Source organism: Cryptomeria japonica, chromosome 9, assembly GCF_030272615.1.
Source record: "Cryptomeria japonica chromosome 9, Sugi_1.0, whole genome shotgun sequence".
Classification (NCBI taxonomy): Eukaryota; Viridiplantae; Streptophyta; class Pinopsida; order Cupressales; family Cupressaceae; genus Cryptomeria; species Cryptomeria japonica.
The window spans coordinates 240,790,340-240,816,789 of NC_081413.1; the positions used below are offsets into that span (position 1 = coordinate 240,790,340).

A 26,450-nucleotide genomic window follows, 5' to 3' on the forward strand; every position below is an offset into this window, starting at 1 on the left:
GTGCCAAAACAGATACTCAATGTCATCCATGACTCATAAACTAATAATTTGCAAATACTAGAAATTGAAATCACATCAATGTTTCTAGAGTCCAACAATGGTCAACAGGAATTTCCTAAAGCCTAATACGACTGATTTCTAAAAGACTAAAGCTAATGAATCAATGACAGAATAACAAAAAAATATTAAAATGTGTCAACGTTGCAAAAAGGTTATATGCTTCAATAAAATAATCCCCAAATCAGCAACAAGTGGTCTAAAAAACAAAGTGGTCTGCTCTTGGGGGTTGATGTCACTGAAGATCTGACTAGGATTTCACAAAATGGTTATGAGATGACTATATGAGCACTATCGCTGTGATTCAAGCCGAAGAACCCAGCCTTTCACGTTAATCCTCTACGAGCATGAAGTCCTGTGAATTTTGTTTATGCTATGTATGCTACATGTAAAAGTATCACTTGGAAATAAATTGGGGATCTGCTCTCACAAAGAAGTCCTCAATAAGCATCATATTTTGCATCTGCAAATGATGGTTTACATGACCTTGCGCCTTAAAAGGTCCTTAAGTCTGTCCCAGTTTCTATATGTCTCTCACGCTTCACCCCCTCAAAGTTAGAACATCAGAGTTATCCAAAATAAGTAAAGCAAAATTCATGTCCTGACCTTGATATGCTCCAGTCCAAGTCAAATTGGAATTGGTCATGAATAAATCTCATGCCAAATCAATATAATGGGGTGAATGATATAATTGTTTTAATAATTTGGATATTTCTGTATGCTTCTTCTTGTTTGAATATTCCTCCAGCAAGAAAAGTGTCACACATTGTTGATCTTGATAGCCAGCCTCCAATGGCACGATGGAGGAGTATTATCTTTGCACTCAGAATAGGAACAGTATTTATACTATACTTTGCCCTCAAATTCATTTCACAGTTTAAAACAGAATGAAGCTATCACAAAAACTAGACATTGACTGACAGCATGGAACAGGAATAAGTGAAAGAACAGTTTGAGTGACCTGCAGAGCTGAAGGGAATGAGAAGCATACAGAACATCTGTAAGGCAAAGAATGCCTGTGTTTTATCCATAGTACATCCAGTTTCTCTCAAATTAGTTGAATATTGAAAGAAATTTGAGAGTCCAGTGAAAAAGAGGACTTTATGACATTCAAAACTAAGAAGTATTATTAATAATTATATATGTTCACTTAAAAAAATTTCCAGAAACTAGTCAACTAATAGTTACCATATCTGCATGAGAGATCGGTGATGAGAAAAGGAATTGCCATGCATGTGATTCAAACAGATATGGCTATAAACTTGCGAATATCATCTGCAGCTCTCAAGAATCTTGCAAGGCATCCATTAGGTTCTTCCCAAGACATTTTCAAATTCTTAAACAGATATGATTATAAGAAACTATCAAATATTGAAAATTCTTTCACTGATGTTGATGTTATGACAATAGAAAGACTACAAGAAGTATGTAACTTCAACCAAAATACTATAAGGAGTATGTAGCTCCAACAAAGTGATGTGCTAGACTTAGAAATTCAGGTTTGGAATACGTGTAGTTCTGATAATCGAAGATTCCAATCATGTGTCACAGAAATGTAATCTGAAGATGAACCCCTTACATTTTACCAGCACTTCTGATAGATTATCAAGCTCTTTGGATGGATGTCTCCTTTCTATAAACTTTTTAAAGCTTGTTTCATGAGAAGTGTGTTGTGACGTTTTCACACATTGCCCCATTGCAAATGGGGACCCCTGTTTTCGCTGGCTAGATTAGGTGTTTTGTCTGAGTTGAGTCTCAGCTTGGAAGCATTTTTGTCATCTTTAGCCTTAGGTGGGAGAGTTTTGTCTTACCAAATCTAAGAATTGTTGAGACATGGACCAGCTAGGACTCGAACCTAGGACCTTCCATACGCTGCTGGAGTGTTCTACCACTGAGCTACTGGCCCCTCTTGGACCAGTCCATTGTCGGTCCGGGTGTGGCTTATTTCCAACACCAACACCCCCCCTTAAGCCACACCTCTCGTGTGCTTGGGGCTCCTAGCCTGGACCTGGCTCTGATACCATGTTGAGACATGGACCAGCTAGGACTTGAACCTAGGACCTTCCATACGCTGCTGGAGTGCTCTACCACTGACCTACTGGCCCCTCTTGAACCAGTCCATCGTCGGTCCGGGTGTGGCTTATTTCCAACACCAACAAGAGTGAGTCCGGGATTGGAGGTGAAGTCCTGAAAGGTGAGCTTAGATATCTTACTGTAGTTATGACAAGGGTAGAATTGCAAGGTCCCCTTGCAATTTCGCCCAAATATTAACCTTTGTATCCCTGAAGAGCAGACCTGAGTAGCAGATTTTCATGTGGCCTAATGCAGACTGAAGGATTTCAGAGGTGAATTTTCAGCAAAAAGAGGTCAAGCATTCAGTGAAGGAGCTAAGTGTTGATTGCAAAATTACAAAGAGGGGGAAACTTTGGGTGAAAGACAAGCTTATACACGACTTCATCACAATCCTGAAATTATACATAAGCTGCTAAAATTCCCAAAATTATACACAGCAGGGTCAGATTTCCGAAATTGTACATGAAGACCCTCAAAACCCGAAATCATGCATGAGCAGGCCTGAAATCCGAAATCTTACATGGCAAGTCTTAAAACCCAAAATTGTATATGTGAAGCCAAAAATAACAATTTTGTGCATAACTGCTGGTAAAACCCCAAATCAATAAAAGTGCAGAGCAGAGCTAGAATTGCAAGTTGGAAATACATGCTAACAATGAATCCCCGACAGGTGTATATATATGCTATGCAAGGTGTGAAAATGCATAAGGCCGACCTAGGGCAAGAAAGTGCAAATGCAAGTGCTTGAGAGTGAAATAGGGCCGACCTAGAACATGAAATAAACAAGATAAAAATGTATAACATGCAATGTAAGCTGACCTTAATAAGGTTATCATAGGCGTATGGATGAAATGGAAGAAAGTTAAGGAGCTCAGTGTTGATGGGTTTTTTATGCACCTCAAACACAGAATAAAATACCAAGGTATTCTATTGTCTCTTGAACAATGAAACCTCATATGCTATGCAACATGATAGAATGAGTTGACCCCAGGGTTTACAATGCGAACTATGCAACTTAAACAATGTGGATAGACTCGGCGAAATTGATGTGATTTTGCTGGAATCACAAGGGTGCTTACATTTATGAACTCCTGGAACATGAGATCTTACAAACTTTGGAAAATAAAGACAAAAGAGTTAAAGGTTTTAGAGAGACCATGCTACTCCTAAGATCAATGATGACGATGAATGTTACTTAGATAGACAAACTCCCTCAAACCAAGATTTGCCTCACCATGATGATAACAACTACGCAAACTTGATATAATCTTCTAAGGAAATGGAAGATTTTCACATTGCAAATACATCACTTAAATACCCAGTGCTGGGGCAACTTGAACAGCTATCCACAATCAAACTTAGCACAATGATTAGGTTCGGGCTAACTTTACATTGTAGCTTACAATCAGCAAACCACATGAACCAAGAAATTCATCACAATATCTTTATAAGCATCCACCATGATCAATGAACTCTAATTAATCTTGAGAAGTAACAAGAAACCATGCAAAATGTCAAAACAACACAAAGATACACCATTACTTCAATGAAAGTATTGAATTGATTTCCACATAACTTGGCAACAATTTTAAGCTTCCTCCTACTACTACTTACTAATCTCTAACTATTAACCTTTACAAATGAGAAGACTGGGCCTTTTATAGAGGTCTCATTACATTTTGAAGGCTTAGATTGATTCTCCAATCAATGGCCAAGATTTAACAACAAAACCCTAATTAGGGTTTGTTATAACAAACTCCCTTTGGCCAATGAGAAAGTTACAATATGATGGCAGATGGACACATGTCCTCTAAATGTGCACCAATAAGAATTGAGGTTAGGTATGTGAACTTTAATAAAGTGCCATGTGTCACTTGCTCCACCATGAAATGAATTAGGTTCAATGCATTTGGATGTGCTAACTTGTCACAAATTGGTTGGTTGATGATGAGAAGGATGCCACCTTAGCTTTCCTATTAGATCATCACAAAGTGTTTGAGATTAAGACATATCTCTTGATACTCAACATTATCCAAATCGCTCAACATGATGAAGGTAGTGGGACATATTCCCAAATTGTGTCATTTAAGTGATCAAGTTTCTAACTTTGATTAACTCTTCTGAAACTATCTCTTGATCACTTTCACTTTTCATCTTAATTTTCGGAAATCTTGAAACACTTCTTTGTCTTGGACATTCTCAATGACGTTTGGAATTCCTTGTGATGCTTTGCATTTCACTCTCATGTTAGGGAATTCGCTTTGTGTTCACTGTCCTTGTCTTAGATTGTCTCCTTGTTGTACTAGCAATGATTCTTGGATTTCCGAAGGAAATTCAAGATTGTCTTACCTTTTTTTTCTTGATGTTGATCTCTACACTTGCTTTGTAGTGTCATCTTCCTTTTGCTCATTGAAGCCTTGACTTCCTCACATTCCTTTGTATTAGACCTGAAAACAAATATATTTTGAATCAAGAAAATTTAAATATAAAACTTAATCCTACACTCTTACTTCATGAATAAAAATGACTTCACTGATCATGTTTTCAAAACCCTTTCAAATCTGGAAATGACTCTCTAAATCTAGAAATCTTGATGCTTCAGGTCTATTTTGCTCAGTTTAGTGAGAAAATCCAGTCAGGTATAGTTTTTCTTTTCACAAATTACTTCCTTCAGCACTCAATGTCAACTTGGGGTCTGAATTCTACACAAAATTCACCCTTTCTCCGACTGGAATCTGTTCCTGATTTGGATCTAACTTTGCCGAATTCGTTTCTGTTAGGTCTGATCTGCCTATGTGATTTAGATCTGTCCCTGTTCTGTCTTGCAATTCCTTCCTTAACCTTGAATCAGATTGTGTTGTTTTTAATTTCCACCTGAGTTTGCTTCATCTCTGCTACTTTTCCTTGACAAGATTCACCTCAACTCACATCCTCATGCCTGGATTCATGTCTCTGTACTTCACTTTGTTGATCTGCTGTTGTAATTCACTGCTCAAATTTTGATTTGAATGAAGTTTAAATGTGATAAATGAATGTTCTTGCCTTATATTTGTATGGATCTAAACTCATTGTGGAAGGCTCGGCTAGGGTTATGTCTGATTCACGTCAGAGGAGACAACATCAGGTCGGCTTAGTCCTACATCTCTCTACACGTTTTATTGTATTCCTCATGTCTAGGTCGGCCTCTATCTCATTTGCAAATCGCAGCTCACCTTGAGTTTTTATTTCAATTAAATGACAAGCCGATCACCTTTTTTGAATGGCGGACTTAGTGATAAGTCCGGCATTGAATCAAAATATTGAGATTGACTCACTGACTTAATGACAAGTCTAGTCTTGGAACATGACATTCAAGTTGATTGGCGGACTTAGTGACAAGTCCAGTATCGGAACATGACATTCAAGATGATTGGCAGACTTAGTGACAAGTTTGGCATTGAAACATGACAAGTCCGATTGCCTTCAATGCGAGTTTTGAGAGGTAAGAATCATGGCGGACTTGATGTGAAGTCTGGCATGATAACTTACATAGTGCAATTTCTAATCCAAACATAATGGCGGACATTATGTAAACTCCGGTATTCTATTTTACGGTACCAATAGCGAGGTAAAGACAATCTCCTACATCATTTGTAACTTAGTGCAATTTTGAGCCAAGTGAGAGTTTTAAGGTCTTGGAGAGATGTTGGCAAACTTAACATGGTATTCAATGTTGCATACCTCAATGGCGGACTTACAAGGATCTCCTGTGTTGTATTCTCACCATGGCAGACTTTGGAGCAAGTCTTGCATTGTTGTCACTTATAATTTTTTCCAACTTAACATCCACATTGGCAGCGGACTGTCAATGCTCAACACCCATTTACAAACTTAAATCCCTCAACTTGTGGCAAACTTTGGAGAGGTTCCCACATTGTGCCCAGGAGAATGGTGGACTTGGTGAGAGTTCCCACCTTGTGCCAAGGAGAATGGCAGACTTGTAAGCAACTCCACCAGTATTTTGCCTTTGTGAAATTCTCCCTCAAATGAGTGGTGGACTTAGCAAGGGTTTGTGTAATGCATCACTTGGCTAAGCGGACTTGAGAGAATTGCATGTAATGAAAGGGCGGAGTTGAAGCTTGTGTTTGCACAAAAGTTTCTTGATCCGTCACCTTTTATCATACTTGCAAGACTTAAGCCATTCGAAGGGGGCTCAACTAATTCATCAAGCTCAACTTAATCAATCCAAAGCACTCAACAAACATTCCTTTTTAAGGATATTGATCCATAAAGCATATCACACCATTCGAATTGATCATTCACATCTAATCATGAAGGGCGGGTTTTCACCACCTTCATGTATAACTTTGAACAATTTTGATCGCCTCCTCATAGCCTTAGGTGGATTTCACATGTTGTTGTGCACAATATGATCTTGTAACTATTGTCCTTAAGGTGATGCGCTTGCAGTTCCTGACAGAACTCCAAGCAAACTTACCACTCCATGCTCTATCATCCATCCCTTATGGCAACTAACCTCAATCCCGGACTGACAAAACCAACCTCTTCTCACAAGTAAAGGACTAAACTATGAAACTTATTGTCAAGCTAGAAGACAACCTAACGAAAACACCTAAGAAGAATGCAAAAAGTGGGGGTCCCCATTTGCAATGGAGTGATGGGTGAAAACATCACAAAAGTCAGCTCATAGCATGAGCCCTTGAACAATTCAAAAATAATGAAAATAAGGTCGGCCCCCTTGAAGGTGAAAGAAAACAATTCAAAACATTGAATTAAGCTAACCTCGTTAAGAATCAAGATGGCACCTATATAGGATGTCCAGTTTAAAATCAATTCATTTGCAATAATACACAATGATTAACCCTTGCAGCAGACCTAAGGCAAGTTAAAGGAGCAGGTTTTGAATAAAGTTTTATGACCAGATTCGACATTGAATAGGTGCAAATTGTGGCAGACCCTTGAAGCAGACCTTTGGGGTAGATGTTTGCAACATTTTTTTCCAGAATTATAAGCAAACATAAGGAGAATCAGGAGCAGAAATGAAATCAGACCTGTAAGAGGAAAGTCCACAACAGGAGCAGAGATGAATTTAGACATGAAAGAAACAAAATCAGACCCAAAGATCAGATTTCCAGATATGAGTTCTTATTTCATACTTGAAAGTTTTAAGGTGCATGATTTGTTAAGTGTTCTTCTTTTTCATTTCATAATGTTTTAATTCAGTATGTGTTTGTTTTGCAGGTCTGAGGCAAGAAGAGAAACACTAAGATTTGGACTTGAGGCATGAGATAAGATGTACAAGGAGAAAAGACAACATTAAGATTTAGCACACTTCAAGGAAGAATGCAAGAGACAAGATCCACACATTCAAGATGATTGCGAAGAAGGGTGCAGCCATGACAAAGGTGAAAGCTCAAGATGAAGAAAAAGTGAAAGTTCAAGATGAAGAAACGGTGAAAATGAGTGCAATGCTAATCAGAGATCAAAGTCACTCAAGAAGGTCAAAACAATCAAGAGGAAGGCTTCACAATGACGATAACAAGGGCACTAATCCACTAGGTTCTTGCAATCGCACCCACAAATCTTGCAATTGTAAGTGCACTCAAAGAATGCAATCACATTCAAGGTCTATGAAGTGAAATTGCCTAAGTCAAAAGGATAGGGGCCGGAATTCCTTATCTCTCTTGCAAGCACACAAAGGAGTGCGAATGTAGTGCATAACTCTCTCCAAACTCCACTATAATGTGCAATCACTCCAAAGTCCTGCAAAGCAATACACAAGAAGGTGATAATCAAGGAAGATGGTGAAGAAAGAAGGACTACCCCCCATGAGAAAGATATCAACATCACAAATGTAGAAGTGCAACTCATGCCTGGATGCAAGACTCAACAATGTAATGAAGAGGTCAAGATTCATAAGCATGAATGATGAGATGCATGAAAGAAGACTCACCAACAAACAAAAGGAAGAGCTTCACAGTGTTAGCAAGATCAAAGAACATCTCAACAAGATCAAAGAAAACAACATTGACATATGCAAGAAGATGAACAATGGATGACATGAAGGACTTCATCACTTGAAAAGAATGTTCAAAACATTACAAGTGAAAGAGGTTACAACAATCTTGAATTTCTTTTTGACATCCAAGATCAAGGTCAATACAACAAGGAAGTAATCCCAGTCAAGGACATCATGAACACGTAACAAATGTGGATGGAGGATGCCCTTGCAACGACCACACATGAAGATCAAGCATTGGCATCATGAAGGCGAGAGAAGATGAATAGCAACAAATGCATCTCTTGAGCAAATAGTTTCAAAAGAGTTAATCAAAGCTAGAAGATGATGCAATTTGGGAATATAGCCCATCACAATCAGTCAAAAGCTACATGATAATGATGAGTATCAAGAGATATTGTACAGAACACAAAGACTTCTTTGTGATGACCTACAAGGCGTGCAAGTAGCTGAGGTGGCGACAACTCACCTTCATCCACCAATCAAGCGATTCCAAATCAAAGCATCCAAGTGCATTAAACTTGATTCAATCAACAATCACACATGTGGAGGGCACTAAGTTCAAAGTACCTAACCTCATTTCTTATTGGTCCTAAAAGGACGTGTATTTAAGGCAATGCAATGATCTCATTGGTCAAGGAGGAGTTAGTTGTAACTACCCCACATTAGGGTTTTGTTGTCCAAATCTTGGCCATTGGTTTCAAATCAATCTGGACCCTTAAATTGTAATGGGGATCTCTATATAAAGGCTTTGCCTTTTCATTTGTAAAGGTTAATAGTTAGAAGTTCCTAATTAGAAGATTCAAGTAGGAATAGAGTTGAAGGGAAGATAGCAATTGTTGCAGAGACTTGATGGAATAAACATACTATTTTCATTGAAGATATGGTGGATTTTGTGTGTTATTTCAACATGTTGCATGGTTTCTACTTAAGTTTCAATTAGTTTAGTTAAAGTTCATTGATCTTAATGGAGCAATGCGATGATATATGATGAATTATTTGGTTCATACTTTTTGTGGTTTGTTGATTGTAAGCTACAGTGTAAAGTTAGCCTGAACCTTGTTATTGTGGCTAAGTTCAATTGTGGATATTTGTTCAAGTTGCGCTAACATTGGGTATTTGTATAAATATTCGCAATAATGAAAAGCATTCACTACCTTAGGGGATCGCACCAGTTGTGTGTAGTTGTCGTTATCATGACGAAGCAAAGCTTGGTTTGAAGGAGTTTGTCTATCAAAGCATTATTCATTATTATCATTGTTCTTAGGATTCATTTCTCTAAACCCTTTCCCTTTTGAACCTTCTTTGTTTAAGTTAGTTTGCAGGTTCCAACTGTGATTCATAAGCGTAAGTCCCTTTGTGATACCGGCATATTACATCATATTCACTGAGTCTATCCATTCCATTGTCAAGACCTGACTAAAGAAACCTTGGGGTTACCTTACTTGATCATATCATTTAGCATATAAGGTTTCCTTGTTCAAGAGAGGATAGAATACTTGGTATTTTGTTGTGTATTCAAAGTGCATAAAAAACACATCAAAATGAGTTGGACGGCCCATACAATGGACATTGTTTGCTTGAAGAGTGTACTGTTTCATCTTATATAAAGAGTATTTTAACATTTTGTGACGGAAAGAGTCCTCATTTAAGATTTGCCCTTGACAATAATAGATTAAACAGAGAGTTGCCAGAGTCATGTATGAATAACAACCACCCTCTTAAAAAATCTTCTCGATTAAACTCTAGATGTTTTTGATCAGCATGTTTCATTAAAAAAACTTGTGAATCCTATGCACTGCACAAGTCTAAAACATAATATAACAAATAATTTGATAACCATTTTATTAGACTATAGTATTACATGAAACAGTTTGGAGAACACTATAAAAATATAGAAGCATTCAAGAGGAGGATAAAGCATTTCATTGTTTTTGTTATTGGAATACTGTGTCACGCAATAAAATGGATTTTGGCTTAAGAGGTACACTAGGTCAGAAAAGGGGAAAGGTATGATTGATTCCTCTACGCATGATCGGATGTCAAAAGCAGCAAAATAACTTGGCATTCCTTATAATGCTAGCATGAATAATAAAGTAAGAGAAATAATTTGTAAGTTGATTCATATACATAGTCAATTTAAATGTTTTCAGTGCAAACAGCAAATTATGAAATTAATTTAAGAAGAATTGTCCATTGTTATTGAGAAATAAAATTGTAGTTACTTGACTGTAAATGAATTTGGAAAAACTGTAGAAGAAATTGAGAGAAAAGCAACAATTAAGAGAATAATACAACAAAGATAGAAGCAAATAAAGTGCCATTTAATAATCCAAAAGAAGAGAATTTAAAAGCTCAAGAAAGCCAAGGCACTTGAATCGAAGTTATCCATAACTATAAGGGAAATTAGTAGAAAAAATAAGGAGCATGACAGTGACCGATGATCCTCAATCTGAAAATAACTGTAGGAAAGAACATTTTGGTAAGATGAATATGGTTCTGTCCAGGTTTTGATAGGCTGACGAGGTCCATATCTGATACAAGCTAAAAAATCTAGTTAAGATAAGATGAAGCTATATGATGACATATCTTGGAGATTAGAATTAATCAACATAACTTTCCTTACAGATCAGTTAAATAAATTGGGATAACCTTGACAACTAAAAGATGAATTATTTTGAGCTTAGAGCTGTTCTCCTATAGTTTCGTACTGCATTTGATGTCTTATGTTTTATAGTCTCTAACAGGGTTAGTGTAATTTATTATTTGTCATGTCCCCTCCTTGATCGTTATATATAAACTAAATGAAACAATTACTATTATTAATTAATATATTAATTACCAACGAATGAATATTTGAAATTTAATTATTTATTAAAAATTATTATTTAATTAATATTTATTACTAATAATATTCTTGAAAATATTCAAATAAAAAATAAATTATACATACCCTTAAGCAAGTCATATCTTTCATAACAACTGGTTTATCTAATCATAATTGTTGTTAAGCATTAATCATGCCAATGGCTGTCTTTATCTTAATCACTGCCATTATCACCCTTAATTGTGCCTCTTTATAACACAACCAAATTGGTTTTGTACCAAATGTTATCGCTGTCTAACTATTGTATTTTCATGTTCATCAATCATTATCAATATTCATGACTAATCATCTGATTAGTCATCTTCTCCTTAGAGCGATACTGTTTAACATTAATAAGTCGCTGTCTTGGAGCATTGATCGATGCTTGTCAATAGACTGCGATGTCCCCGTCCAATCAAAGGTTAGTTCTTTGAGATCATTTAAATTCAGGAAGTCTCCTATGGAGACAAATTTGAAGGTAAGTTTCAAAAGTGTAATGGTAACCATAAAAGCATCTATGAAGACAAAACTCTGGCATCGATAAACAATCAAGAAATAAAGAGATTATAATATCGACTAATCAATCATTAGTCTTGAATATCATCGAATGGCAGTAATTGACTCATCCATCTCTTATCCTGAATTGATAAGCGAAGAATAACTATCGAGTGGCGCATATCAATCTAAGTAATGCTAATCAAGCATCAAAGAAGATAGTCGATCAAGGTTATGATAAGAATGACTAGTATTGACAGCGAATGATAGACAAGCATCAGTAATTGATTAAGACAAATATCTTAACTATCGATTACAATTCCTATGGATATTGTTAGAAGGTTAATCATCGATAATAACACAGATCGATAAGCAAGAGATTCATATTAAGTAACAGCTATTGTCATGATGATCAACATCCCTTAGCTACATTGTCAAGAATACCTAATCGATGATTAGGGAAGATATAATAATCAATGTTATGGTCAGCAATTGTGATTAAGTTATGAGAAGTCACAATAATAATTAGTCATCAGTCATTACAATAATCAGACACTGATTATGTATAAGGCAACATGAAGGGATGCAATTAGTATAAGGGAGGCAATGATGAATAGACACGAGTCCTGTCTTTTGCAATGTGACTTATCATTTCAATTACAAGATATAAGAAGGCACTCATTATCACTTCAACCAGCATCATGGATTTGGAAACTTATTTATCTCTTATCCTTAACTGGATCTGCTCATTTGAGCAATTGTCTACTTGGCTAAATCGGTTGCAAGTGCATAACTATATATATGAGACGGCACTATTGATCGCAAGGAAGGAAAAGATATATCATCTACAACCATCGAATGGACCATTGATCAGATTAGAACAGAACTGTTATTGAGTTACAGGAAGTAACATTTGTGTTCTTGGTGGTATGCATGGGGATGTGCTTAATATGTATGCTTAATATATGAAGCCCGGTAACATTCTTATGCAGAATTTAATAGTGATATAAATTTAGATAATAATAATAAGATAATTATAATGTTTAATAAGAACCGCATCTGCAGTAATATATAATGATAATATCTGAGAATAAATAACATATATAAATATATATAAAGATATATGTATATTAATAATACATATTAGGATATAAGTTTCTCTGTCATCACTGATTGGATTCATGTTAAGATAGTTTCTCTCCTAATCAATCTAGTTTAAGTCCCAAGTATGTTGAGATGTATAAATTATGGTTAAAACAGGCCTAAACTTGGAGAGAACATTACATTATTCAATCCCAGATTTATGATATGATTTACCATTTGTTGAGAATTGTAGTCTTTAATCATATTATTAATTTTATGATACTTTTGGTTTTAATAATCAAATAAAAATCAAACCAGATTATATATTGGATAGAAAAAAGAAATTGATATCAGAGAGAAAGTGCTAGTCTTCATGGTGTTTTGGCTTTTAAACTTTTAATTTCTCTCAAATGCCTCGTTAAACATATGCACATATGTTTAGAGAGATTGTAAATTAAATCCCTATCTGAAGAACCGGGCTTCTGCCAATCAAAAGGGAAGTGAAAAATTCAATATGGTTTCTGCCTAATTAACAGAGAAATGAAGAACTAGATATGGGTTATGCTAATTTGCATGGAAGTGATCTCAAAAATGATTTTGCTGGCTGAAAATAAAGTAATTAATACTATATGTCAAGCAACACCACCTGATGCACATCACAAGCTGTTTTAGTAGTTAATTTGTAACATGCAAAAGGGATTGGTCTTCTCTGCTTCCAGAAACACATGAAACTCCCAATCTTCCAAATTTTCCCAGTTACTTTTACATATGCATATCAGACCTTCACTCTAGTGTAATCATTACAATAGGAACCTGTGAATCTACTACAATATCAATGAAAATGTGATACTTTTACCTTAGCAGCACTGACTGATGCCTTTGGATTCAGAGGGTCTAAATCAATGATCTCTGGTCGTATAGGAGTTGATTTTGGGATAGGGCTTCCTGACTTAGTTCTTCCAGACTCGGATTCTAAACCAGCAACAACTTGCAATGGAGCTACTTGAATAGGAAGTCTTGTCAGGCTTCTTTGCTTCCCATCAAGGGCCTGAAAAGCTATAACTTGAATCCTACCAACCTGTGAAAATACAGTAAAGTCCTACCTTAAGACGATATGTAGGCATTAAACAAAATATTTTTCATCAACATAAAAAATGTTCTTCAACTTACACCTTCCTTACCTTCTGGGCATCTTCACTGAAACAAGAAAATATCACACCAATAAACCCCGGATCTAGCAATTGATACATTCCTTGTGTTCGAACATCTACAAAAGAAAGGAAAATATGAAATCTTATTAGGTGCTGAGGTACATAACATTTAAAACAGTGTTCCACGGCTGTTGGGGACGAGGGGACGGGGGGACTTGGGCCTGGGAGGGGGAAACGCGTTTCCATGGAACACTGATTTAAAACAAATTAGAAATGTTACAGAATCTACAAAACCCTGAGTCTCTAGGATGGGGATGGCAGGGAACAACGGAACATGTTTCTAGGACTGTGAAAGTTTTTGGCCAATTTTGGGGACGGCTAGGGGACAGCTATATAAAATATAATAAAAATTTAAAATACATAGTGAAATTTTAAATGTTCATATGAAAACATGGATAAAGCATGCATATATACATTATATTCATATGAAAACATGGATAAAGCATGCATATGCACATTATAGAACCTTAATATACCACATTTGTGTTCAGAATTCATTGTCAATACTCAATGTGCATTCATAATTCAGAATACATTGTCAATATGCATGTGACATTGTGAAATTTAAAAAATAACATACAAAATTTCCAAAGGCTACAGTGCTGCCATATAGTTTCATATTCAATTACGATATAAAATACAAAAAACAAAGTACACTACTGCCCCTAATTTGCATCTCCCAACATTGCATCAAAATCAAAGTCCCCCTAAGAGTCACTGCCACTATCATGGTCCACATCCACGTCATCCAATGGAATCCTAAACAATCACCCTAGTGTCTCCTCATAACTAGGCCACATCTTCACGATCAACATCCCATTGTAAAGTTGGAGTCTGTCGATACACTGCAGTTTGACGATCCTAAAGTCGAAGAGCACTATGGATGGCCACTAGCTTCTCTGCTCATCTAGAGGTAAGTCTTTTCCTCTTGATAGAGTGGATAAAGCCATATGTGGACCAATTCCTCTCTACAAAAGAGAAATCGGCAATCTGTGCAAGGAGGCGAGTGACAAGCAACTTCAATTGTGGTGTATACCTCCAATGCCATGTCCACCATCCAATAGAATCTCTTTGAGCTAATATAATCCCATCCAACCTCACCTGTGGTTTACTCAATGGTGGATCACGAAGATTTGTAAAGTCAAGTAAGAGTGTGGGAAGTATTGAAGCCTACTCCTCTTAATACATCTTATCAATGACCCGTGTGAACCCATCTAAAACCTCTTGGTCATCACATGGAGGCACCCATCCATCCCTTGGTGCATACCGTTTGGGATTTAGAGCAATAGGCTTCTATATGAAGCAAGGTGTTCATTGTGTTCCACCTCCGCATCACAATGGGCCTATAATGTTGCTCATATAAACCCAAAGTAGGATCCTTAGCCAAAATTGTTTGCTTTATCTTCCCAAGCACATTGTCATATGTCTCGTATATCTCTCCAAGACTATGAGAGTTTGTATCAACATATCTAATGACATCTAAAATAGGTGAGATGAAAGAGCAAACATATTTAGAAAATGTAAACAAAAAGTTCAAAAGAATTAATCGACAAGTTAATTGAAAAGTTAGAAACTCCGAAAGTTGGAACATTGGACAATAAATTAAAAATATTAAAATCAGAAATTTGATATGAAAATCAGCAATCTAATATTTAATTTTTAATAAAATCAACAATGTCTTATCTCACAGTGGACCACCAATTGTCATCAAGGATCTTTTGTTTGATGGATTTTCCTTAAGTAGATCTTGAATTAGGCCATCTAGTCCACTCAGAATTTACCATCATCTACTACAAAGGCTCAGGCACTTCAAGCATCCTCTCCAACAAGATGAAGTGAGTGGCATACCTATATTCATTAAAAGCAATATAAGGCTCAATGTAATTGGAATGCAAATGTTTGAAATTTCAAAATTTTAATTTTCCAATGTTTCCATATATTGAAACAAAATGAAGTGGCATACCTTGTCTCGATAGGTTTGAGGAACTCCTTTGAAAATGACCTAAAAAGAGCAAGGTGTGGTGGTTGCAAATGAACATTTGAATTTCTCTAGCTTCTGCCACCACTTGCTTCACCCAATCTATTTTTCCTATGTCTTTCAAAGCATTTTTCAATGCATGAACACAACATGGGGTCCACAAGATGTGTTGTAAGCACCCTCCACCATCAAACCAGTTGATTTCCACACCCATGTTGAATCAATTATCACCTATACAACATTAGCAGCCCCAACCTCCTCTATGGAATCTCTCAAAATGGTAAACTGAAAATTTGCATCCTTGCGCTTCCTTGAACAATCCATGGCTTTCAAAAAATAAGAACCACTAGGGGATGTGACAATGATATTGATGAATGGTCAACATCTAACATCAATCCACCCATCTATCACAATATAGCAACCTAACCTCATCCAAGTTTGCATCATATCCTCCATTAGCACATTAACCTTGAAATACTCTTTGTCTAGGAGGGTAGTCTGTAGCTTATGATCTCCAGGGGGCATGAATGAGGGACCAATAGTGGCTACATTTGTAATCATTTGTTTGAAGTAAGATGAATGGGCCACATGAAATGGGATGGCATGAGAAAAAAAGAATTTGGCAATGGAAGACTCTGTAGATTCCCATGCTTGCACATTAAACATAGCTTCAATTGACCCTCCCTTGTCACCACCACTCACCTTCCCCTTTCTTCTTGTGCCAACACGACTACTACCAATAGTGGATGATATATGCAAAAATAATTGTGCACTTGCAAAAGAAAGTGCCAGCATTGCCACTCCATGTTTCTGAAATTTTGCTTCCGTGTGCAATCTATGGCACTCTATCCTCTCCACTTCTTTTAGTGTTGGACAAGCTTTAACTCCATGGCATGCAACCCTCAAAAAATGAAACCTAACCCTTGTGTAGCTACCTTTAAAATATGTCAAGCAAACATGACAATTCCACACCCTACTCCTGTTGACGTGTTTTTTAGGACAGCATCTAACACAAAATAAAGTTCCCAACGATCACTTCACTCTCTCTTGATCAAAGTTAAACCGTACGCTAAGATTGCAATAAGATCAAACGGCTATCTCCAAGGTTCCTTTGTGCAATGGACGTGACTCCGTCGACAGATGTGTTTTACTGGTAATCCAAGGGGCCTTACGTATTCTCAAAGAAGATTCTGACGAATTTGTGAATTCAAGGACAACTTTGCGAATGATTTGCAATAAAAGATCTCTTTTTTTTTGGATTTTGGATAAAATATGCGGAAAGTAAAGAGGAAGGCTTGAGAGAACTATGCTAAATCTAATCTAACCCTATGAACAAAGAGACAAGGATCACTTGCGCAAAATCAAACCACACTTCACTTTACCAGCATAGCACAACTACACGAAGGCGGTGCAATCTTCAACAGTTGTGTTATAATTTTTCATGTCACCAAATGAAGGCCATCAATTTGAACAACATTCACCGGATGATCGAAGTTAAGTTCACACATATAAGAGGCTCAAACTAACCTTGCACAATCGGCAACAATCAGCTGCAAACCAAAGGTATGAGCACGGACTTCACAACAAGCAACTTTATCAAATCCCGTTCATCTAAATACTTGAAAGCAAATCTAATCTAAACGAAGAGAGTGAGACCATGCAAGTCTTAAAACACAAGAACACACCAACAATTTGAACAATGTATTAAGTGGACTACTTTAAAACTTATAGCAACAATCTCATAATACAATCTCTCCTCCCTTGCAAATGAGGGGGGTCACCCCTTTATATAAGCCTCAAACCATGAGGACATGCAAACCCTAATTAGGGTTTCACCCAAAAGATTCCCCACACATGATGTAACAAGGTGGAAATCAGCAATTAATGCCCATGAAACCCATATACAATTAATTCAAACATGCCCAAAAATGGCATCCATTTGTGCATTAAATGCACCACTTACATCAAGTTCGCCCAACATACAATGAATATTCATCATAAAGAAATAAATGCCCATCAATTCTCCATGCGACAGCGACATGCGGAAGGAATCTGTCATAAAATCATAAATATGGCAGCTGCATGCAAAAAATTCTTCATGCATTCAACATGCATTGGCCAAGCCGCCACTTAGTCAAAATATTTCAGCAATAAGTGTGTCGCCATTACTCAATCAAAAGATTCTCGTCCAAGAATGGACAACCATTGTTTCGCTCATTAATTGCATACGTGATGAATTTGGAGATGATGGCTTCTAGTTCACCCACATTAACACTTGGCGCACTCTCAATATGGTATTCCAAGGTGATTTCCTCTTCACTTTTGGAGAAGTTCTCCCATTCTACCATCATTTCCTACGCCTTCTTCATCGTGCTGGAAAAATGTTGAAACATTCTCAAAATGTTCCTTAGAAAATGACCCTACAAAGAAGAATTCATGCAATTGGATTCTCAGGAAGTTCAATGTTACTCCATCTTCATTCAGCTTCTTGGCAAACAATGCTTCAATCACGCTGATGATTTCTTCATGTACCCTTCTAAAAGTCAAAGACTCCATGTTAAACCTTTCAAAGATACTCTTTCCGAAGCAAACGGCGCAAGAACATCGAGGGAAATCACAGATCTAATTCTCCTGAATCACTTTCCCATCAGTTAATGCTTGCTTCGAAACTTTCATTAGAGCTCGTAGTCGCGGAATGGTTAAGTCGTGATAAATGTGAACATCCTCCCATAGACCTTCCACTACTTCCAATCTGTTGAGAAGGGTAACAAGCCTGGAAAGAAGATGAGCCAGGTCTTCAATGAATTTCCCAGCCACAACAAAGACAACTTCCATCCATTCTTTAGCGTTTTGGGCAATTCTCCTGATTGTTTCAGCTTCATCAACGTCCTCTCGAGGAAGAGAGGAAGGAGGAATGAATTAAGGATCACCTTCCCTGAGCGGATGCTTAAATCTCTTGACATAGTCGCTCAAGGCCCTATTTTCACCTTTCAATCTGCTGCATTTTTCCTTCAATTTCTGCATTTTCTCCCTCATAGCCAGGGAAGATCCTTCAAAGTCTTCTATCACCTACCCTCTAGAAGCATGCCCTAGATCAACTTGTCTGATTACGCAGTCATCTGGCATGATTTCGTTCCTATCTTTATCTGTTGCAGGCTCAGCTATATGCAAAATTCGGGATCCAGATTCATCTCTCACGACTTTGGAGAACTTCTAGGGGGCCTTCTTCTCTTCCGATTTATCCATCCCCTTTAGGAGTTCTTCCAACTCTCGTGTTGGATCTACTTCTTTTTTTGGTTCCTTCCTCAATCTATCCTTCAGCCAATTAGGAGCAGAAATTGGTCGATTTTGAATCTCCATATGCTCATGCTCCTGTGAGACTTCTTCCATTTCGCCAAGGATGGCTTGTACGAAACCATCTTGGTGTGGCTCTCCGGGATGAGAGGAAAGTTCTTGTCTTTACATCCTCGGCTGATTTGGCCTATGTGAGGCGCTAATGCTAAGAACATCCTATGTTGGAGCGTTGTAGGGAACATTGACTTGAGGTAGATTTAATGGATCTTCTTGCGTAAACATTTCTACCTCCTGCACGTTGGAAGAGCTAGCCGACGATTGCATCCTTTCCACCCTTGCTCTTTTTTGCGGTGGGTCTTCCTATTGAACTTCTTACTAGATTTCCTGTTGGGCTTCTTGTTGGACTTCCTTCTTCTTTAATGTTCTCGGCCTCTTTGGAGCACTCTTTCCTTTGTCAAGCTCGACTCCTTTCTGTCGAACTTCTCCCTCTACAGCCTAGGCTTGTGAAGATCCTTCAATAGCCTCACCATGGGAATCTAGACTTCCCATCAATTGGTAGGTCAGGTGGACATTTCCTTCTTTCAACCTCTTGATATGCCGATCTACCCAATGTTTGGTGAATTTCAAAACCGGTCTGGCCAAAATGTCCAGATCATCTATTTCAGGCTCTGACCAATCTAGAGGCTGGATGGGTTGATCCTTCACCTTTTCAAATTCAAGTTGCACTAAGTCCAAATCCTCCTTTACTTGATCCGACACCTGCATTATTTCACCTACCCTGATGGTGTCAAAGGGCAGTTAGGAAAACATTTTCTCCCAACCTCAAGATCATCCTTGGCACCTGCCCAATAATCTTCTAAGTGAAATTTGTGTACAAACTTCAATCCAACAACCTTTATGATCTTACAATATGGATCGTAGTGAGATCTGGATGTGTAGAATATCAGGCGGTAGAATGCCAATTCCTCTGTTGCTTTCTCAGCTGCTGCCAAATTCGGGCACACTTCTACATAGTCACCGAGGACAACTGGAAATTCAACAAACAGCTTCTTTTTCTTCTTCTAAATTTGGTCATGAGTTGTCAACTGCCTCATGAGTTCTAGCAGTATCAATTTGTCGGATGGATACCGTGGTAGTTTATACAGCTGGAAATTGAATCCCTGTGTCCTGATGTAGGTGAACTTTGGAAATTGTAAGAACGTGGCTCCAAATTTCTGAACCAATGCCCTAGCCTGTGGTGACACTCTTGTGTGGAGCTCATTCTGCATAAATCTGGTCAGGTACATGGTGAAAGTGTCATTCGCTAGCTTGAAAGAATTAGTATTGTAGAAGTGCAGCTGAGGATAACATTCATGAACTTTCAACTGTGTCGGTCCGCAACCCAAGGCTCCTTTTCCCAGCAGATCATTAAAGCTACCCATCCTTGCAAGCATATAAATTACATAGGAGCTCATATAAAAGGATTGGGACTTCTTTTCTTTCAAATCTTTCAGCTGTTCATGCACGTAATGGCTAATTAATTTGGCTCAGTCTACCAACCCATTGGCATTCATGACTTCACCAATGTAGAAAAACATCCATGGCTCGAAATTTACGGCATGTGAACATCCCATTATCCTACTCAACATCATTATTAGGTCCACATACTCCTACTTGAATTCGAAAATGGTAAGTATCTTAGGCATTTTGGAGATGTGTGGTCTAGGTTTTTGCAATCAACTCTTGTTAATAATATCTGCACATCTGTCAAGACCCGCTTCGTACACTGCCTTAGCTCCATTCATGGTCTTGTAGGTCATGGAATGATGAGAGAGAATTCCAAAGGGTTCCCCGATTGTTTCCGAAGTCAAAGTGGCCAAAAGCTTCCCATCTGATGTTGAAATTGTCCTTCTCTCCGGATTGTAATGTTTTGCACATTCCAAGATCAAGTCTAGACATTGGATAGAAGGGGGAAAACGAACTGCCGCAACAATTCCACTTCTGGCAATTCTGACAGCAGTAGGAGATGGACTATGCCCTACTGTCCCAAACATCCTGAATTTGAAGGCAGCCATGTTGAATGTTCCTAAATTTGTATCACTGATTTCTTTCCACCTGGACACCATCTTGGATTTCGGAAGGAATCCTTTCATTTCAACCTTTATCTGTGCCTGCCTAGTGATGGTTGCCGCCTTGCTTGAATCTACCATTTCAGGAATAAATTATCACTTTTTGCAAACAACGCCTCCTGAAAAGAATACAATATTCTCCAAGTCTGACTTCTTTTCACTTGCTCTCCAACTCTTCTTTCTCCAAATTCGCACGTGAAGAATGAATTATGCTTGTGCGTTTATATAGAATTCTTCCAACATGCTGCTAAATTGGCGAAGGTCAATTTAGGCAATTCTCTTAATGATGCCCCATACATTCCTTTCCAACACGCCATGCAAACGGGCCCCACCATCATGGTTGAGTTCCGAAATGGAATTTTCTCTTAACGCATCGTGTTGTGCGTCATGATTTGGAATATTCTCTTGCCAACTTGCCAACCTTCAATTTTTTGAATTTTGGAGGGATTTTTTAAAGTTTGACTTGATGACCTTCTTTATCCATCCACTTGGCACAAAAACCCTAGGAGAGAGAAAATCTTAGGAGAAAGAATTCTTGACTTGAGAAGAATTTTCATGAAGCTCTTTTAGCTTTTCTGGCTTTGGAGGGGATTTTCAACACTTTTCCACCATATCCTATTTCTTAGAAACTTTCCTAAAATTTAGGAACCGGGTCCAGGAGAGAGAATTCTCTCACGAATCCAAATCTGTAAAAAAATTCAAAATTTGATCAGATTTGATGTCTAAAAATGGATTTTTCGAAAATTTTCTCGAGTAAATCTTTTGCTTTTCTATCCACCATTCGCGACCCTCATTTTGCCCTTTGCCTTGGAAAAAACTTTCAATCCTTGATATGGGCGTGGATTTCATTGTGCGAAGGAATTTGTTCATTTTTTTAATTCTTCCTTGCCTTAGTCATTTCAATACCTTTTCCTTGACCAGGGCATTGATTCCTCTATGCCATGGAATTTGGTCCTTTTGGAATTTTCCATGCCTGATTGATTTTAACGCCCTCTTCCAAGTATGGGCGTTATTTCACCTCTAGGAAGGAATTCATCATTTCCCACGTTTTCCACACTTTGGTCATTTTGGAACCCTGTTCATGACATGGGCACTTTTTTGCATGAGTCATGGAATTTCACACTTTTTGCATTTTCCATGAAGAGTTGATTTTGGCGCCCTGACTGCACCTAGGGCGCCAATTTCATGCAAAGGAGGAATTTTACATTTTTCTATCTTTCCAAGACAATGTAGTTTTGGCACCCACTTGACTGTACCCTCTTGGCAAGGAATTTTCATGACTTTCACTTATCCATGACCCATTGATTTCAGCGCCCAACTACTCAACCTGGGCAATAAACTCACCTAGACAAGGAATTTGGCATTTTGAAGGTTTTCCGTGACTACCCATTTTTGGCGCCCTTTTATCTCCTTGGGCGCTATTTTGCTTGTCATGGAATTTTCACTTTTTAATGCTTTCCAAGAAGACTCCAATTTGGCGCCCATATCTTGACTTGGGCGCCAAAATCACCTTGTGGTGGAATTTCACATTTTGCTCACTTTCTAGGATGTCTTGAATTTGGCACCCTAGTCATGGACTTTAACAATTTCCACTTTGACGAAGGAATTTCCAAACTTAGCCAATTTGAATGTTTCCAAATTCAGGACGCCACTCCAGGAATTGAGGTGAATTTTTCGGACTCTGATTTTCAAGGTTTCCATTCCTAGAATGAATATCCCCACACAGCCATTTTTGGTCCTGTTGATGTGTGTTTTATGCATATAACATTTAGAATAAAATACCAACGTAATTTACCTCTCTTGAACAAAATCACCTCAGATGCTAAAGGTAAGAACAACTAAAATGATTCCAAGGTTTCTACAGTCAGGTCTTGACGAGTGGGTAACTCAATGGTCGATGTGAATTGTTGTTTTCACTTGGGGACTTACACAATTGTTTGAATCAACTTCAGTTATCATGATATGGAATGGGTGTGCTGATAACTTAGGATATGGCAATGTAGTTCTAGACTCAAGACTTACTAAAAAAAAATGGCAAAAGGGAATAGGGTTCAAGAAATCTATTCTAAGCCTAGGAATGTAGGAAATGGTGAACAAATTTAGTGGAATCAAACTAGGCAAGGTCTCACCATCAAATCGAACAGATTTTGACACGAGCTTAGTGCAATCATCTAAAGTATACTTCATAGATTTTCAAACTATTACCATCAAGTATTGAGACCATCCAAGTTGATGCATAACAATGGATATGTAATAGTCGAAGTTAAGTTTGCATCAATTTCCAGTTGACCACGCACAGCGCACTTACAATCAGCAAGAGGCTAGTGGTATGGATTCATAGATTCCACACAAATATATTCAACAATTCTTTTATTCAATCCAACAAACATTGAAAGCAAATTCTAATCTAACTTGGAGGAATTGAAAACCTTGAATGCAAAACAACACTTGAAAGACAAAATCACCAACAAGTCGAACAATGATTTATATTCAAATAGCTGCAGCATATACCAACAATTCTATAAAATCTCTCTTACAAATAAGAGGCAATGAGGTATGTATAGAGTCTCATACAAAATGGATGGTCAAGATTAAAACTAAATCAAGGGCCAAGATCATGCCAACAAAACTCTAGAGTTGCCCTAATTAGGGTTTACATCAAAAATGGAGCCACCAACATATAGCCCAATAGAAAGATACCTAGTCATCAAATAGGGAATATTCTAGAAGATTCCCCCCTACACCTCTCTCTCTCTCCTAGCATACTCCAAGAATCTAGCCAATACAGAATCTAACTCCTCCATGGAAATGTTGGGTAAGGTATCCTGTTGTAAATCAATCACATCCAATGCATCCAAACAAGCATCTAAAGTGTTCTCCCAATCTGGCATAAGCTTCTATGAATTATGAACATGAATCAACAAAGAGACCAAATCATCTATCTGACTCTTCTTCAAAGAGTCCAACTGATTGAAATACATGACTTTCATTTTGTCTCTTAATTCTGCCAAGTGTAAACCACTGGCCTCACTGACATCAATCCCCAATAACTCCTCAAATGAGGCAAGGATCTTCAACTGAATATCATGAATTGATCCTTCCATCTCTACGCAATCCACATTCTTGTCTCATCTCTAACTATGTGTGACAAAATCTCAGCTCTCCTAGGCTCTTTCTCCTTATTTCTCCTAGCTAAGTAGTCACCAATGTCATCAATAGGTTGTGCCTCTATCATTTTCTTACTTTTCTCCATACTCCTCTTCAGCCAATCAAGAATAGCGGCCATCTCCATACCATCATCGAGACACATCTCTCGATCAAGCTCTCTCAATGTAGAGATAACATCATCATCATCATCATCATCATCAGGATTATCCCTGGTCAAATCACATACATTCTTTCCCAAAGTAACCTCCAAAAGGATAGTAGGGGATCCCGGCTGATCATCATCCTCATTAGGTGGAGCAGATGTTGCTGTGGCATGTAAATCCTGAATATTCTTTGGTAGTATCACTGTGTTGGAACATTGCTCGGTTCCCTTGTTTTGTTTCGGCATTTCAACTTCCTTGATTGATGAGACACTGAGGGGTGGTGAAGGAATGAGAGGCGAAGGAATGATAGTCTTTTGTTTCTTCTTCTTGACCTCCTCAATCTTCTTCCCTCTAGCCTTGACTTCTCCTAGTGTGTTCTTCCTTCTCTTGGGAGCTTGACTCTCCTCATCTGCATGAATCCTGATATCGCTGATAGTCCTATGATCATCTTCGGAAGAGGATTCCTCCGGTTTCATCTTTTCATAAGTGAAGGTGACACTCATATCAACTAACTTGTTCGTCTGAATAACCACCCATGCTCGGGAGAAACTCAAGACCTCTCTCAAAAATGCATTCAAATCTATTTCATCTGATTCTGACCAATTAGGCAATAGAATCGCCGCCTTCATTTCATTTTCATATTGTGGATGCGTATTATCCCCGTCATCTAACACTTGGTCAGGAATGAGAAAAAATACACACTTCCTCATGAAATCCACTGACATTCTGGACCAGATTCTTCTCTTTACTACTTGCTCGTCCATCAAGTTGGCCCAATAATCTTCTATGTCTACCTTGTGGATGAACTTTTCTCCCCTGATCCTTCCAACTTTCTTATCTGGATCAAATCTTTCTCTTCTCTTGTATGTTGCAAATTGATAGAATGCAAGTTCCTCACTTGATGTGCTAGCTGCTAAGGCAAACTGGCAAACCTCCAATGTCTTCCCAACTGAAATAGGAAATGACATGTCCGTTCTGTGCTTTTCCTTCTGGATAGAATCGAACTCCAAAAGCTATCTCACCACTTCCAACAAGATCGCTCTATCAGAAGGATACCTAGGAAGCCTGTAGGGTACGGATTGAAACCCATGAATCCTAAGGTATGTGAAAGTGGGAAACTGTATATACCACCATCTATATTTCTCTATCAGCTCTATTGCCTCCTTGGACAGCCTCCTGTGGACTCCACCTTGCAACATTCGCGTTATGTACATTGTGAATACATCATTCACTCTCTTATAATCTTCAATTCAATACATGTTCAGCTGTGGATAGCACTCATAACTCTCGAATCGTCCTTGTCCAATCCCAACTTCACTTGTGCATATCAATCCCTTGTATGTAACAAAACGTGCAAGAAGGTACACCAAATAGGAAGTCATGGGGAATGATCTGGACCGCTCCACATTCCTCAACTGAAAGTCCAGATTGTCACTTATGATTCTAGACCAATTTATCAATGTTCCTTTTAGACAATCCTAGATAAAATAGAATATCCATCCATCGTATATTGCACCCTGCGGCATCCCCATCACTCAGTTAAGCAGGAATACTAAATCACTATATTCCTCTTTGAAGTCTATGCACATGAGTGTCTTGGGAGCCTTGGAATAATGAGTCCTAGGCTCGATCATCCACTCCTTATTTACTACGGTCTTGCATGCATCCATCTTCTTCTTATATCAGTCTTCATATCCATCCTTAGTTATATCTTTCATGTCCGCTCCACGTGGAATTCCAAACACCTCAGCAATCGCATCTTCAGCAAGGTAGGCAATGATGGCACCCTTAGGAGTCTTGATCATTCAAGAGCGAGGATCATAACATCGTGCACACTCCAAGATAGGCTCACTACACTGTATGGATTGCGGAAATCCAGCAGCCTGATAAATGCCACTCTTCATAATGTTCACATAAGCTGGGGAAGGAATCTGGCTCCCAATTTTGAACATCCG

The 26,450-nt window shown here is 38.0% G+C and overlaps 1 protein-coding gene across 2 annotated transcripts in view; it reads right to left on the reverse strand.

Annotated features, from left to right (window-relative positions):
* The window catches only part of LOC131037185 (uncharacterized), a 53,003-nt gene that overhangs the window by 14,394 nt on the left and 12,159 nt on the right, over positions 1-26,450 (reverse strand). For both annotated transcript variants that reach the window (XM_059211179.1, XM_059211180.1), the window contains 2 exons: positions 13,775-13,860; positions 13,450-13,671 (listed from right to left, as the gene is read on the reverse strand). In XM_059211179.1, the coding sequence (XP_059067162.1) occupies positions 13,450-13,671; positions 13,775-13,860 (308 nt within the window). The remainder of the gene's footprint in view (positions 1-13,449; positions 13,672-13,774; positions 13,861-26,450) is intronic.